We start from the raw sequence: 15401 nt of genomic DNA, 5'->3' as shown, positions 1-15401 counted from the left end.
GAGAGCAAGCGAAGAGCCAAGGTGGCGCAGTGGTTAAATGCAGCACTGCAGGCTACTGCTAGATCAGCAGTTCAGCGGTTCAAATCTCACCGGCTCAGGGTTGACTCAGCCTTCCATCCTTCCGAGGTGGGTAAAATGAGGACCCAGATTGTTGGGGGCAATATGCTGACTCTCTGTAAACCGCTTAGAGAGGGCTGAAAGCCCTATGAAGCGGTATATAAGTCTACTGCTATTGCTATTGCCTGCCCCACGGCTATGGGGGTGGCAGTCGCCGGCTCCCCCGTTCTGATCCATCTTTCCTGACTCCAGCCGCCTTCTCCCCCACCCCACGCCCCCCGTCCATCTCCGCTCCTGCTTTGCCCGGGGAAGCGGCTGTCAGGCCAGGTTTCTTGCCCGCTCACTCACCGGGTGGAGGTGCCCTTCCTCACATCGCACATCATGCACTTGAAGGCCTCGGCGCTGTTCCGGAAGGTGCAGACGCTGCAGTCCCAGTAGCCTTCGTCGGAGGAAGGTTTCGGCTGCCGCTTCGGCCTACTCGAAAAAGCGGGAGGGAGGACGAGGAAAAACATAAGGAAATTTAAGACACAAAACAAGGCATCGCCGCGGCCGCCCTTCCCCTCCCTCCCCGCTTCCCCTCAGGGCCTCGCTTCTCCTCGTCTGCCGCCGCCGCTTCCCACAACGTCTCCTCCTCCTCCTCCCTCTCTCCCTTCGCCTCCTCCTCCTCCTCCTCCTCACCGCCATCGTTCCTGCTGCGTTGGGGGGCGCCAAAGGCTTTGGCAGAGGAGGGAGGGGGAGGAAAAGAAGCGGGGACGGCAGCCCCGCCGCCGCCGCCGCCAGCCGTCTCCTGACCGGCCTGCCCGCGAAGGCCCTTTGCCTGTCTGCCCGCCTACGCGGCTGCCCTCCCGCCCGTCTCTCTGCTCTCCTCACCTTGTGGGGCTCTTCTTGTCTCCCATGCCGGCTACAGAGGCGTCTCCAGACTGGTGCGGCCCTTTGTGTTTTTGTCAGTAAGGAGGAGCGACCGGAGGCTCGGAGAGGCGACTCAGGCGGAGGGACTCGGCGAAGCAGCAGCAGCAGGAGGAGGAGCCGCTGCAGCCGCTATTGCTGCGGCGAACAGCTCCCGCCCGCCGTTCGCTCCCAAGCGGGGCCGCCGACACCTCCAGATGTCGGGGAAACTCCTGCTGCCGCCGCCGCCCCCTCGCTCAACCCGACCTTGTGCTCCCCCTTTCTTCCCACTCACGTGCTCCTCCCGTCGCCAACCAGCGTCAGCCCACAGCCAGGCCGAGGCGTCCCAGACGGCCGGAGCAAAGAGGAACGGCGTTCGCCTTCCTCAGACGGTGACGAGGAGGAGCCCTTTTCGGGCCCGAAGCACCGCCGCCGGTTCCCCGTTTGGTTCAAAGACGCGCTCGCCTTGCCGGAGATGGTTCCCCCCCCCCCCTTCGTCACGAAGCCATAACCTTTGCTAGGCCTAATTTCCAATTTAACGCAATCGCTCATTTGGGTTAACGTCTCCCAGGAGGCCAAGGCTATTAACCCAAAACCATACCGTTGGATTTCATATAAACCCGGAGTAACCCACTTACACGTGTATATCGGTAAGGAGTCCAATGCTGACTTCAGCTGTATTTATGTAATTGGGCCCCGAATGCCTGGAATCATCTCCTCCGAGGCACGTGCGCGCATCCATCTCGGGTAAAGCTGTCAGATGTTGGCTAAGACAGGGTCAACTTGCAGTGAATGATGATTTAAGAATGTAAACAACGGAATATGATTGTGGTGAAGTAACTGATCTGCATTGAACAGTTTTAATCATGTAAACAAGGTGAGTACATTATATCCCTTTCCATATTCCTTGAAATCAGAGAATGTAAAATGTCATGTTTTACATTCCACTCCTGCTCACAATAGAATCCCTTCTACTGCTAGGCTTGAAATTTTGGGCTTGGACAACCTGGAACTACGACTACCCTCTGACCTAAGCATAATACACAAAATTGTCTGCTACAACGTCCTATCTATCAAAGACTACTTCGGCTTCAACCTCAATAATGCCCAGGCAAACAATCAATACACACTCAAGATACACTCTCCAAACTCGATTGCAGAAATTCGACTTTGGCAAGAGAGTGGTCAATGCCTGGAATGCTGTACCTGACTCCATTGTTACATCCTCAAGTCCCCACAGCTTCAACTTTAAAACTGTCTAGCGTGGGACCTCACCCAATTCCTATGAGGTCCGTAAAGGGGGCGTGCATAAGTGCACCAGCGTGCCTACCATCCCTGTCCTACTGTCCCCATTTATTTGTACTCATTTCCTTTATTCATGTCCATGTTTATACTTATAACAGTTACCTTGTACATGTTTGACAAACTAAATAAATAAAATAAATAAATATGGATTGATATGCCATTATTATTTAGATTTATTACCGAAAGTGATTATTGGAGCATCAGTGTGCTATATTTAATCATTTCAATTTTTAATAGATATATTAACATTTTCCTGGATCAATTGAGGATTCTTTCACGTTTGCCTTTAATCTGTACCAATGTTTTCCCTCTTTTGGTTACAGATGCAGCCAGGAGTTAGAATCTGCTGCATTCCTATTGGTCACTTTAGGCTGCTGCAAACATGTACCACCACCACACACACAGACACACACACCCCTGTTTCAGTCAGGTACTGTCCATGGCCATTTTGGCTTGAACTGCAGGAATGATCAGACACTTTTTTTAAAAGAAGCATCTATATGTATAAATGCCTCTCCAATGTACACAAGAAAGGATAACAGTAGTGACGGATGAATAAAATATGCTGGCAGATGAGGGCACTTTTTGGGGGGGAGTGGGAAGAGAGATGGGTAATTTTGGATGCAATATTTATTTCAGGCCCCATATCTCATATTTTGAGCTAAGCATTCTGGTAGCTGGGTTCCTTGTGCTCAGATTGATATTTTGATTGCCAGATTTATTTATAATAAAATAATTGTGGACTAATTAATTAAATTGTAGACAAGGGAGCAGTGCTGACATGTATCACCAAAACCTGACTGGACAGCAAATACAAGGTATTTCTCAATATGATCTGCCTGGCTGATTTATAGGTCATTCACAACTTGAAAGCAGTGAGGTAGAAGGCAAATATGCATTGCAAAGACCTTGTTTGTTGTGAGGAATATTGTTTCACAGGTCACCAGATGCAAAACTGTATTTGTAAGGTTAGGCCTAAATGACAGATTGAGCATGCAGCTATTGTACTTTTCTCTTACTGGTAGAGCAATATCTCTTTCTGAACTACAGCACTTGAATTTGGAGAGGGCGAGGATGGATTTGACTAGATTGTTAGTTCTGATTCATTTAAACCTTTTTTGAAGTCAAAAGTAGCTTGAGAATATATGAGCATCATAACTATGGGTTGTTTTAAACCATAATGACCCAGTCTGACTTTCGCCTAATCTTGGGGGTCATTTTCATTACTTCCTGGTGATGACTAGATATACTACCTCCTTAGCTTTGGTGCCTGATAGATAAAAAAAACTTTTCAAATTTATAGAACCTATGGAATTGATCTGAAGTGTCAACCGATGGAAATGAAAATCAATATACCAGGATACAAAGTTAAATTTGAGCCTATTGTCACAATTAGGATAATGATGTATGTCTCTGTAAATCAGATAGCTGCCTTATTAAAAGTATCTTGAGCCTTTTTAGGGAAGAATAGTTAAGAAGAGACAATTGGTGGTAAATTGCCATTATCTGGCTGAAATTTTGTGATATAATCATTTGTATTAGCTTCAAATAGGAAGCCCAATGAATAGAATGAAAAGACGTAATGCTCTGTGTTTCTTGGGAGGTTTTTGAGGCTGTGGTTCTAGAATCAGCTTTACCACATCTAGGCAAGGAGTCTGGGAGGTGATAGGAAATTGGATTCAGGTGATAATACCTATTTGAGGGAAAGAGAAGTGGATTTGAAAGAGGCACTGGTCTGCTCTCTGCTTAAGAAACTAACTCTGGGTCCTCTTCTACCTAACTACCACTAACTCCTACCTACCACTTTCTAGAAGCAGTATTCAGGGGAACATTTGGCTAGCTTTGGGTGGTGCAATTGCAGGTTTATCTCAATCAAAAAGCGCTGGAGATGGCCACTCATATCTTTGTCATTCTGTTACTAGATTATTACAATTTTCTTCATTTTCTTCATTTATTTTAATATAAGTATATATTTATATTTATATTATGTATGTATGTATGTATGTATGTATGTATGTATGTATGTATGTATGTATGTATAGGTAAAGGTTCCTCTCTCACATCTGTGCTAGTCATTTCCGACTCTGTTTCAAAGACAAAGAGCCAGGGTTGTCCGAAGATGTTTCCATAGCTATGTGGCCAGCATGACTAAGCGCCAAAAGTGCACAGAATGCTGTTACCTTCCCACTAAAGGTGGTCCCCATTTTTCTACTTGTATTTTTACATGTTTTCGAACTGCTAGGTTGGCAGAAGCTGGGACAAGTAACAGGAGCTAATTCCATTATGCGGCACTAGGGATTCGAAAATTTATATATATATATTTTTAAAAAATATATGTATGTACGTATGTATATTTCTTCCAGCATAACTCTGGAACGGTTTGAGCAATTTCAACCAAACTTGGTACACAGATGACCTACCCTCTGGAAACAAATACTGTGAGGGTAAGACACTTCTAACACCCCTGTGTGTGTGTGTGTGTGTGTGTGTGTGTTCCAGCATAACTCCTCGAGCAATTTTAACCAAACTTGGTACACATATGACTTGCGCTCTGGAAACAATTACTAGGGGGGAGACACCCTTGGTGTGTGTGTGTGTCTGTGTTCCAGCATAACTCTGGAATGCCTGGGCCTTTAAACAGAGCAAGTGTGGTGTCCTAGAGCAGAAATTGTTTGTGATGTCAGTTCCTTTGCAGCTTCCTCTGGAAAGCCAGCCGTGACGTTCGCCCTCCAGTGGACCAATGGGGATGGATTTGGGGCAATGTGCCAGGATCGTAGACAGGGTGGGAAAGAGGAGGGCAGGGAGAGGGCAGGGATGATGGGTATGGGAATGGGGGGGGAGGCCCCTCTCAATGTTTACCTGTTAGACAAACACTTTGGGGCAAAGTGCCAAGATCGTACACAGGGTGGGAAAGAGGAGCGCATGGGAGGATGAAGGGAGAAGGCAGGGATGATGGGCATGAAAGGAGGAAGAGGAAGGCAGGGAACACAGATGATGGCCATGGGAGCAGGGGGACAAAAGGCCCCTCTAAATGGCTCCCTGTCAGAAAAACATTTCAATGTCTATAAATACCAGGGCAACACTGGGTCATAAGCTAGTTAGTTATAAATGGAGCTACCTTTTGAGCTCGTCCATAATGCAATAGCCCACATGCTTACTGGGCAATCTTGATACTGCTGTATTGGAAAATGTTATATTTTTAGTAAAATTTAAGGTGCTAGTCATTACTTGCAAGTCTTATATAGCATGGGGTGTTGGTATCTCTCAAATTGCATTACCCAGATATATTATTCTTGCTCAAATTAGATGAACAGAGCTTGCTGAAGGTTCTTCCATACTGTGAGGTGCATGATATGGACATCCTGCATGGAAGATTCCCTGCTTTTTCATCCCCAAGATCCTACTCTTTTTAAAAAAATATTTTTTATTAAACAGTTTTTTCCAGTTTTTTTAACACAATTATAATCTTTGCAACATTTCCAAATCAGTATACCTCCGTTATATCATTTTTATCCATAAATGTGCACTTATATTTCTTCTAGACATATTTGTCTATTAATGTACTAATTTATCTACATCTTATATCCATACATGTGTACTTACACTTCTTTTATACATATTAATCTACTAATGTACCAATTTATATACATCTTATACCTATGTATGTGTACATATACTTCTTTTAGATATAATAATCTATTAGTGTACTATTTTATATACAATACATCTTACATTTTATACCCTATTTATTTATGCGGCTTTGTAATTGTTTTCTAATTTCTTAATCTTTCTTCCCTTAATGCTTCCTTATACCATATATATATGGTATAAATGGCTAGAGGAAAGATGTAAAGAATATCACATCTTTCCTCTAGCCATTTATACCATATATTCCATACCAAGTAATAATTGAATTCTCCTTTATCTTTTAGGAGAAATACTCTACTGAGCATGCTGATGGTGTCCTGTCACGTTTGAGGAGAGCTTCGGGGAGATGATTGTCCTCAGGGCTTGCAGGGGGTACCCTATTCCATCGTTGGCTCCAGGTCCAGCTATGAGAACTTCCTGGGACCTCGGGGATACCCTTGAGCTGTGATTTCCTGCTTTGTAGCCGGAACGTCGTGAGTGAAATGGGGCGGTTGGTGGTGAATGGAGAATGGAGAGCGTCTGCAGCTGCCGGCATGGGTGTGGTCAGCGGTGGCGGCAGACGCCCTGCCTGGGGTTTCTGCCACTGCCGCCACTGTCCTCACCACCGCCATCACTTACTGTACTTAAGAGCACAGTATTCATTACTTTTCATGATTTTGGATTTAAGGACAAAGTTAACAAGGAAGTATAGTGATTTTCAGAGGTTTGAAAATAAAACTTGATTCAACTGGCCCCTTTCTTTTGGTGAAGAACAATTCATTCACATTCAAGGCAGGATATATATATTTTCTTTTAAGCAACATAACCCTGACTCAAACAATTTTTCCTACACAGAAACAATAAAATTCACTACTTACTTACCTGAGCAAACCTCTCTAGATTCCAAATTGTGGAATACATTACCATCAAAGGAACAATTGGCTCCTATCCTCCTTGTGTTGAGGATGGCCTAACATAACTCCCATTTCAGCTGAATCTTTAAATCTTAGCTGCAGGACATCCATGTTCTATTTGCAATGTGGATTTTTTCCATACTATTTTAATTTTTCAAATATATTTTAGTTTTACTTGCTCGTGTATGTTATTTGTAGTCAATCAGGTGGAATGCTATATAAATGATATAAAATTTAAAACTATAACAAAAACAATTAAAATAGTGTGAAATAAACATACTATAGATGTTTGGTGCTCTCAAGTTATATTTTAATTACGGGGGATGGGGGGTGGCCAGCATCGCAGCCAGATGAACGCTTCCTTTGGGGGTTCCTGAAGGATCAATACCTCAGCTGTCAGCAGGGGGTCTTTTTAACCAAAGCTGTCCTGTAGGGACGGTGAACAAGAGAAGCACAATCTAACGTACTTAGGGAAGTTTAGATTTTAGATTTAGATTTAGAAGGTTTATTTATATGCCGCCCTTTTGCCTGGGGGGACTCAGGGCGGCTCACAATCCAAAAGGAAAGGGGGGGAAACAGACTTTTTACATATAAGACAATACATAATTAAAACACAACATTCATACCATTCGGGCAGGTTACAATCTTAGCCCCAGGCCTGACGGGATAGCCAGATTCTGAGGGCTGTGCGGAAGGTCTGGAGGGTGGTGAGGGTACGAATCTCCACGGGGAGATCGTTCCATAGGGTCGGAGCTACCACCGAGAAGGCTCTCCTCTGCGTGGTTGCCAGTCGGCATTGACCAGCAGATGAAACTCGGAGGAGGCCTAATCGATGAGATCTAAAGTTGCAAATTCCCCAGCCATTTCAGAAGAAGCTTCTCAAACTGGCGACCAAGGAAGTGGCCATTACAAGCCACCATAAAGCTGGGGTGGTCACGAAAGGAACGTGGACTGACAGAAAAGTGTGGACAGTCTGGGTGAGGTATTTTTTTTTAAAAAAATGTTTCTTTTTATAACCTCCTTGGAATAGTAGAGAGAGGAGAGTACAGCAAAAACAGAGGAGGTGGAACTGGGTTTTTTTTGTGTGTGTGTGCGCCCTTCCACCTCCTTCCACCAAGAAGGCAGGAGGAGCCAAATAAGTAAAAAAAGGGAAAAACTGAATTGGCTTCGTAAGACTGTTTCCAAAAGAATAAAAATCAGAAAGCCAGACTAAATAAACTCAAATCTCTTATTTTTCAAAGTAGAGATTAAAAATTAAAACTAAAGTGACTAAATGATTTTTTTTTTCTTTTCATAAAACTTTTTTTCCTTTTTGGAATTGAACTATAGTGCCATCTAGAGGCACAATTCCTTGCAATTTGGTCATAAGAACAAAGAAAAGATCAATGTGTGAACGGGATAGATAAGAAATTATTTTGCTTCATAGAGAGGGGGGAAAAATTTCGTTATTTACTGGAACAGTGCAGCTCTCAGAACTTGAAAGAGAAATAACAGGAAAGATGATAGATATTCTTTTTCTCCTTTTGTCTTTTGAATAGTTGGACATACGATTTTGATTTTCCTTTTCTCAGTGGTTGGTAATACTATGATTATTTTTATTTTGGAATAAAAAAAACAAGACAATTGCAATTTTGGATCTGGTGGGTTGATTTGGATTAAAAAATTTACTCATTTTTTTTTTAAAAAACCCTCTTTTTTGTCCTCTTTCTTCACTCTTTTGAGCAATGTGGATTAAGGTAAGAAGAACCTGAAGAAAAGAAGTTAACAAGATATTTGGATTTGGATTATAAAGATGTATTTTTTCATCTTCTTTTTTCCCCTGGTTTTTTATTGAACAACACAATTGTCTTCAGCAGCCTCTTCAACAACTTCTAGTCCTGCGAGTCAGAGAACATTGGATACCATGGCACACCAAGAGAAACTTGATCTAAAAAATATGATACAGGCTCTACATTAAGACTTGAAGAAAAGGATAGGCAAATTAGATGGAAGAATGGAGAAAGTAGAAGGGGAGTTAAAAGACTTTAAAGGGATTTTGGAGAAAAATAAATAAAGAATACAAAAAGTGGAAGAAAAAGCTTTCAGAAAAGAAAGTGGGACAGCTGGATTATAGACTTACAGCAGTAGATAATAACTAGGAGAAAACAATTATTTCTCTAGAAATGGATTGCACAGATTATTATCTAAGCAGAGGTGGGTTCCTACCAGTTCGCACCTATTCGGTAGAACCGGTTCGTCAAATCTACCGAACCGGTTAGAAGAGGTTCCACCAGTGGACCCGGAAAGCAGGCCCCACCTACAGAAGAAGTTCCAAAAATTTTTGAAACCCACCACTGGTCCTTGGATATGATTATTCTACACTATCATGCTCATATTTATAAAACTCAGTGCCTCTGTGAAAGGTAAGGATGACTACTGCGTTTGTGGTGCAATCAGAACATTGCGTGTGTTGAAATTGTTTTAACGCAAACCAAAGATGCCTTTTAAAAAACAAGTTTACATCATATTCTTATGCATGCCAGTGCTGTGTGTGAGGTAATTTAAGGTGGTTCTGACAAGTATCGTCGGCATCTTCATATCTGGTCACATGGGCAGCAAGCCACTCCCATCCAGTCACATGGGCGGCAAGCCACTCCTACAAAGGAGGCCACACCCACAGAGTAGGTTCGAACAATTTTTGAAACCCACCACTGCATCTAAGATTCAAAATATGGAAGAGAAAGGAGAAAACCTAGCTGAAATAATGGCAGAGTTGTTGTTGGAAGCAATAGAGAATACTAAAGAAAATGTGTTAAATGAGATCAACAAGATATTTAGATTGCACACAAGATATGTGATGAGAAACAATTTACCTAGAGAGATGCATGTTACATTCATCAAGAAAGCAATAAGAACAGAGATTCTGCAGAGAGCAAGAAACAATCCAATGAAGTATAAAGGTAGAGAGATAGTTGTATTGAAACAAGTACCAAGAAGAGTTAGAGACTTGAGAAGAGAATATAAGAAGGGAGTGAACTTTAGATGGCTGGTACCTGAGGTAATATTGGTAAATTGGCAAGAACAAAGGCACAGATTAGATTCATTAGACAAAGTAGAACAATTTTATGACCAATATTTAGGATGACAAGAGAAGGAGAGATTGAGAGAGGAGAGAGAGGTTAGGCGGCAGGAAGAGTTTATGGAAGAAAGAGATAAACAAGCAAAAGAGACAGTAAAGAATTAAGAAGAAATAGCAATGAGAAGGAGCCAGAGCAAAGGAATGCAGAGGCCAAAGAGAGATAAGAATGACCAGAGCAATGAAACCCACATATAAGTAAAACATGAAGGGAGAAATAAAAGTAATATCAATAAATATAAATGGATTGAATTAGGCAATTAAAAGGAAAAGAACTTTTAATAAATTGGTGAAATTAAAATTTGACAATTTGTTTACAAGAAGTTCATACCAGAAAGCAACACAATTTTTGGGGGGGAACATCAAAGATGGGGAAACTGCACTTATACATCCAAGTAAGTGAGGTGTTGCACTATACATTAAAGAGAAAATAAAATCCAAACTAATTTTTGAGGATGAGGAAGGGAGGATTTTAATGGTCGAGATAATAATGAAATACAAAAAAATACTTTTAGTGGCGATATATGCTCCAAATGACAAGAGGATTTTTATGGTAAATTACACAGGAAAATAATAGAATTTGAGTATGAAAACATATATATCATAGGTGATTTTAATGCAATTGTAGATAAAGAATTGGACTATAAAACTACAAGAAGAAGGCTAGAAAAAACAGTCCCAAAACTTTTTTTACAATGATGAAGGAACTAGGTATTCAAGATGCTTGACGAGGAAGATACCCGGATAGAAAACAGTACACATTTTATTCGAACAGACACAATGTGGATGTCAATTGATTTACTGTATTTTTTTTAAATGCAAATAAACCAGGAAGATGGCTGGCATACAAATTGAAATTTAATCTATCAATTAATTGATGAGTAAGGGACTGTATGTTATCAAAATGAGGGGGGGGCAATAATTCAGGATTATTAAGAGAAACTATAAACAAGAGACAATCTCAGGAGAAAAAGCAAAGCAATATTTAGACAAGGCTGAATTACCGAAAATACCAGAAAAATTTAAAAAGGCATTAGAGGAAAGGATAACGATGAAAACTGACCGAGACAATTAAAAGACAAAAGAATGGTAAAACGCCAGGCTCAGATGGATTACCAGCAGTGTTATATAAAATGTTCGAAGATGTTATAACCAACACAATACTGGAAGTATTTAATGAACTATTACTATAGGTAATGGGTGAGGCATATATCACTCTCATCCTGAAAGAAGATACAGACCTGTAACAGATAAAAAATTATAAACTGATTTTCCTGTTAAATGTGGACTAAAAAGATATTTGCTTCAATAATGGCTGAAAGATTAAAGAGACTTTTAAATGAATTTACATATACAAATCAAAATGGCTTTCTACTTAAGAGGCAGATTAGAGGCAACATGGGAATAATTTTGAACACCTTGGAATACTATGAAGGTCAACCAGAAAAACAAATGGTGTTGATCTTTTTGGATGTGCAGAAGGTGTTTGACAATGTGAACTGGCAATTTATGATAATGCAATTACAGACTATGGATTTTGGGGAGAGATTTATAAATATGATTAAGACAATTTATTATAAGCAATCGACAAAGGTGATGATAAAATGTTTAAAGACAAATCAACCAAATGTTGGAAATGTCACCAAATGCTGGGATCCTATTATCACAATGTGGTGGACATGTAGAAAAGTGAAAAAATACTGGGCAAGAATTCAAATGTGATTGGAGAAGGTAATGCAGCAACATATTGACTTAAAACCTGAACTGTTCTTGTTGGATATCTTACCAGAGAAATATAGTAAAGAAAATGTATATTTGATTATTCATGTAATAACTGCAGCTAGAATTCTATTTGCACAAAATTGGAAAGCTGAAGAAATCCCTGAAGATGAAAATATAATTACGAAAATATTAGATTGCACAGAAATGGGTAGATTAACACTAGCAATTAAAAGAAAGGAAGAATCTGATTATAATAAAAAATGGGGGTTATTTTATCATTAGTTAGAAAATGAATATGGATAAAAAGTATAAAAGTAAATAATTTAGGAGGAGAAATGTTATAACAGGAGATATGTTATGTTGTAATGTTAAAATAAGAATAAAGAATTTGGTGGTAAACTACAACTATTATGACACAAAAAAATGTTCTCAGGTGACACATTAATGAATGAATGATGAAATGTTTGTTTTAAAAGGAAAAAAATACAAAATACAAAAAAGGTTATATTTGAATTACAAGAATGAGATCATGGTTACAACAGTAATCTTATTTCATAAAGTATATTTACATAGTATTTATATCAGTCACTAAGTTCTTCCTCATCACTAAAATATGCACTTTTTTTGATGCGTGGTCGTCTTGAATCAGATGTGGAGGGCTCACCAGCATTTTGAGTTGAACTTTGCTGTTCTTCTTCAATTTTGGCTTGCTGCAAGGTAATTGCATAAAACACAAAAATGGGAAATAAAATTATATTAAATTCTGTGACACACACTTGCCAAAATAGATAGGCACAGTTGTTTGCTTCACCTCTGTAATTTCAATTATTTTGAGCTATGGGTTAAATTACAAATTAACTATTAAAGGAAAGACAAAACAATGCCTTGTTTCCTCAAGTCATCGTGCAATTTTCCATAATAGAATATTGTGTTTTAACTAATTTATCATAGTGTTTGTGACGATGTTTACAGATAACATGAACCAAACCACAATGGCTGCACATAAGTAACACCACAATGGGATTTATTGTCACTTTTTTTCTGTGAGCACACTGGCACACATTAAAAAATGAAATTCTGATGCTTGCTCTATATATATATATATATATATATATATATATATATATATATATATATATATATATATATATATATATATATATATATATATATATATATATATATATATATATATATATATACACACACATATACATATACATATATATATATACACACATACATACATACATACATACACCATATACATACATGCACAAACATAAACATATGCAATATATACATACATATACATATGAATGCACGCGCGCACAGATGGAACTTGTCAAGCAGCATTTATATGCCATGTCCTGAATAGAAGTAAGCATCCAATAATCTTTTCTGCTGTCCTCACCACTGTCTGCACAATCTTCCTGCCTGTAACAGTAATACATCCAAACCCCATTGTAATACAATATTACAAGATGTTTTCAACCATCCCTCTATAGAAAGGAGTATGGGTAGGGGAAGCAAGATGTGCTCTTCATATCTCATATGATATATATCAATAGAAGGGAATCTAGGTAGTTCAGGGTTGAACTGTGGAATCCTAAGTGCTCTCTTGGCTGTTTGCTTGCAGACATTTCCTTAATAGGTTAGATAACACCATCAGTGCTGCTTGAGTGACGGATGGGATTTGCTTGCCCTGCTATTGATGGTGGGGATGTAGTTTCTCTTTTTGATAGTTCCTTAATTAGGGTATAGTTTCCTACCTGATTGTTCGCTTGTTTATATCAGTATTTCTTTGATACAATATTATTTTCTGCTTCATTGCCTCTCATGTTAATCCTTAGTCTCTTTACTTTTTTTTTGGCATAAAAAGTTTTTATTTTCCATTTTCATAGCATATAATCACACGTATAAGATTACATAGTCAATATCATGTTGTATTATTAAGTACTTACATCAATTCATCTTACCATCAACTACCAAAGGGGGGGGAAAACCCCCGTTATTGGCTCTTCTGATCTCCATACACCATATTTATACCTTATCCGACATTTTCTCCCCCTCTCTCCTCCCCCTTTCTACATCCTGTCCTCCCTCCCTCATTTTCTACTCTACTTCCCCTTCCTGTCTTGTTCTCCTCTCTCCCCTTACTCCTCCTCCTTATACAGCTCATCTTCCCCCTTCACCCTCTCTCCTATTCCTCTCTTCCTATCTTTCTTCTCTCCTCTGCTTCCCACTCTTCCTCTAATTCACTTGGTGTATTTCAGCTTCTGAGCAAACTCCCTTTTGTGTTGATGGTATTTATAATTCCATTTCAATATACATAAAAAAATAGCAGTATACATGTACAATCATCCAGCACCCCTCCTCCAACTTAGTAAACTCCACTCCCTCACACCCTCCCCCCAACCTCCCCCCCCAGCCTTCCCCCACCCTGACTTCCCAGAACCAATACAAGGTATAAACCTTTAACAAAAACAGTTTAAAGTATACTTAAAGAGAAAGTAGAAAGTTAATAACATCTTTGAATTGAACTTAGCTCCTCCTTGCTGGGCTAACTATAAACAATTTGTATCATTTCTGATCTTAATCATAAGCTATCTGAAATTTCCTAGACCCATATTTATTTTGAATATAGTCAATCCATTTTTCCCAGTGTCGTTTATATCTCTCATTTGAATTATCCTTGAGATATGCAAATATTTTAGCCATCAAGTTTGTGATTTTCAATGTCCATTCTTGGATAGTAGACAAATCTTCCTTCTTCCAGTATTGCGCCACCAACAATCTAGCTGCAGTTATCAAATGCAAAGTCAAGTTAATCTCTACTGCTGTACAGTCAGTAATTATACATAACAAAAAATAGCTGGGGGGTAAACGTTATCCTTTTTTTTTAGAACATTTTTCATAATCCATCATATTTTGGCCAGAATACCTTAACCTTTTTATAAGTCTACCATGTCATTTAATTTATATTGATGTTTTTTCCCAACCCGCAGTAAGGCATTCCTTAGAATATGGCTTTTAATATTCTTACCCACCTTTTTATTATATAGCAAATAAGCAACCATATACCAAATCATACCCTTCAATATTGAGTATTCTATTCTCTGTTAAATTGATCCAATCACTTAACATTCCATATTAGAGAGTTAGTTACTATCATTAGCCCCCTGAAACTTTTTAATAGCCATCTGAACATCTTGGAATTTAACCTTTGGCCTAGCTCCTCCCACTGCTTCTGATGTAACACCTGTATGCTCCTGAACGGTGGCTTGTGTAGGTTGCTTTCTTAATTCTTGTTCCATTCGTCTAGTAACCACGCGGTCTTGTCTTTGTTCTTTAGCTTCTTGTACCTCTGAGAGAAAAGTTGATCCCCTCTTGTTAATACTTGAATGGTTTGCTTTCCATCATATCCTTCTTGTTCTCTTTGTTTAGATCTAAAGGGGGTTGTCCACCCTTCAGTACGTTGGTGTAGAAATCTTGTGCCTTCCATACTGTATTGAGGTGATGTCTTTTTTCAAGGTAACTAAATGCGATGACGGCTGGTGCGTCCCATCTAAACTGTATCTGGCGATTTTTGAGCTCTTCAACTAAAAAGGCATAGTCTTTCCTAGATCTCAGCATTTTAGGTGGTATCTCCTTCAAGATAGTCACCTCCCGACCCACGATTTCAAGCTTATTTTTGTAGGATTCCTGTAATATCGTGTTTCTCACATTTCTAGTGGCGAAGTAGACCACTATATCTCTTGGTAATTGTTTTTGTT

The 15401-nt window shown here is 39.5% G+C and overlaps 2 protein-coding genes and 1 long non-coding RNA gene across 9 annotated transcripts in view; 1 reads left to right on the top strand and 2 right to left on the bottom strand.

Annotated features, from left to right (window-relative positions):
• Nucleotides 1–1171, bottom strand: part of YAF2 (YY1 associated factor 2) — a 68335-nt gene extending 67164 nt beyond the window's left edge. The window contains exons 1-2 of one of the 2 annotated variants that reach the window (XM_014059552.2): nt 928–1171; nt 406–531 (exon numbers count right to left, since the gene is read on the bottom strand). In XM_014059552.2, coding sequence (XP_013915027.1) covers nt 406–531; nt 928–953 — 152 coding nt within the window. In that variant the 5' untranslated portion in view covers nt 954–1171. Of the gene's footprint in view, nt 1–405; nt 532–735; nt 824–927 lie in introns of those variants that run through there. The other variant, XM_014059553.2, reaches the window with a different exon arrangement.
• A 203-nt stretch (nt 1172–1374) lies between these two features.
• LOC148044139 (uncharacterized) lies at nt 1375–7079 on the top strand. The gene is made up of 2 exons (XR_015697772.1): nt 1375–1819; nt 6180–7079. It is a non-coding gene; the product is annotated as an uncharacterized LOC148044139 (long non-coding RNA).
• Nucleotides 7080–12072: 4993 nt separating this feature from the next.
• The window catches only part of ZCRB1 (zinc finger CCHC-type and RNA binding motif containing 1), a 37523-nt gene continuing 34194 nt past the window's right edge, over nt 12073–15401 (bottom strand). For 5 of the 6 annotated variants that reach the window (XM_014061116.2, XM_014061117.2, XM_014061115.2 and 2 more), the window contains exon 8: nt 12073–12335. In XM_014061116.2, coding sequence (XP_013916591.2) covers nt 12207–12335 — 129 coding nt within the window. In that variant the 3' untranslated portion in view covers nt 12073–12206. Of the gene's footprint in view, nt 12336–14138; nt 14427–15401 lie in introns of those variants that run through there. The other variant, XM_087723571.1, reaches the window with a different exon arrangement.

The sequence above is a fragment of the Thamnophis sirtalis genome, unplaced genomic scaffold (assembly GCF_051295495.1).
Source record: "Thamnophis sirtalis isolate CommonGarterSnake01/CBP01778 unplaced genomic scaffold, rThaSir2_p1.2 scaffold_9, whole genome shotgun sequence".
NCBI classification, from domain to species: Eukaryota; Metazoa; Chordata; class Lepidosauria; order Squamata; family Natricidae; genus Thamnophis; species Thamnophis sirtalis.
The sequence above is the reverse complement of the archived record's forward strand: the minus strand, read 5'-3'. Positions and strand labels throughout refer to the sequence as shown.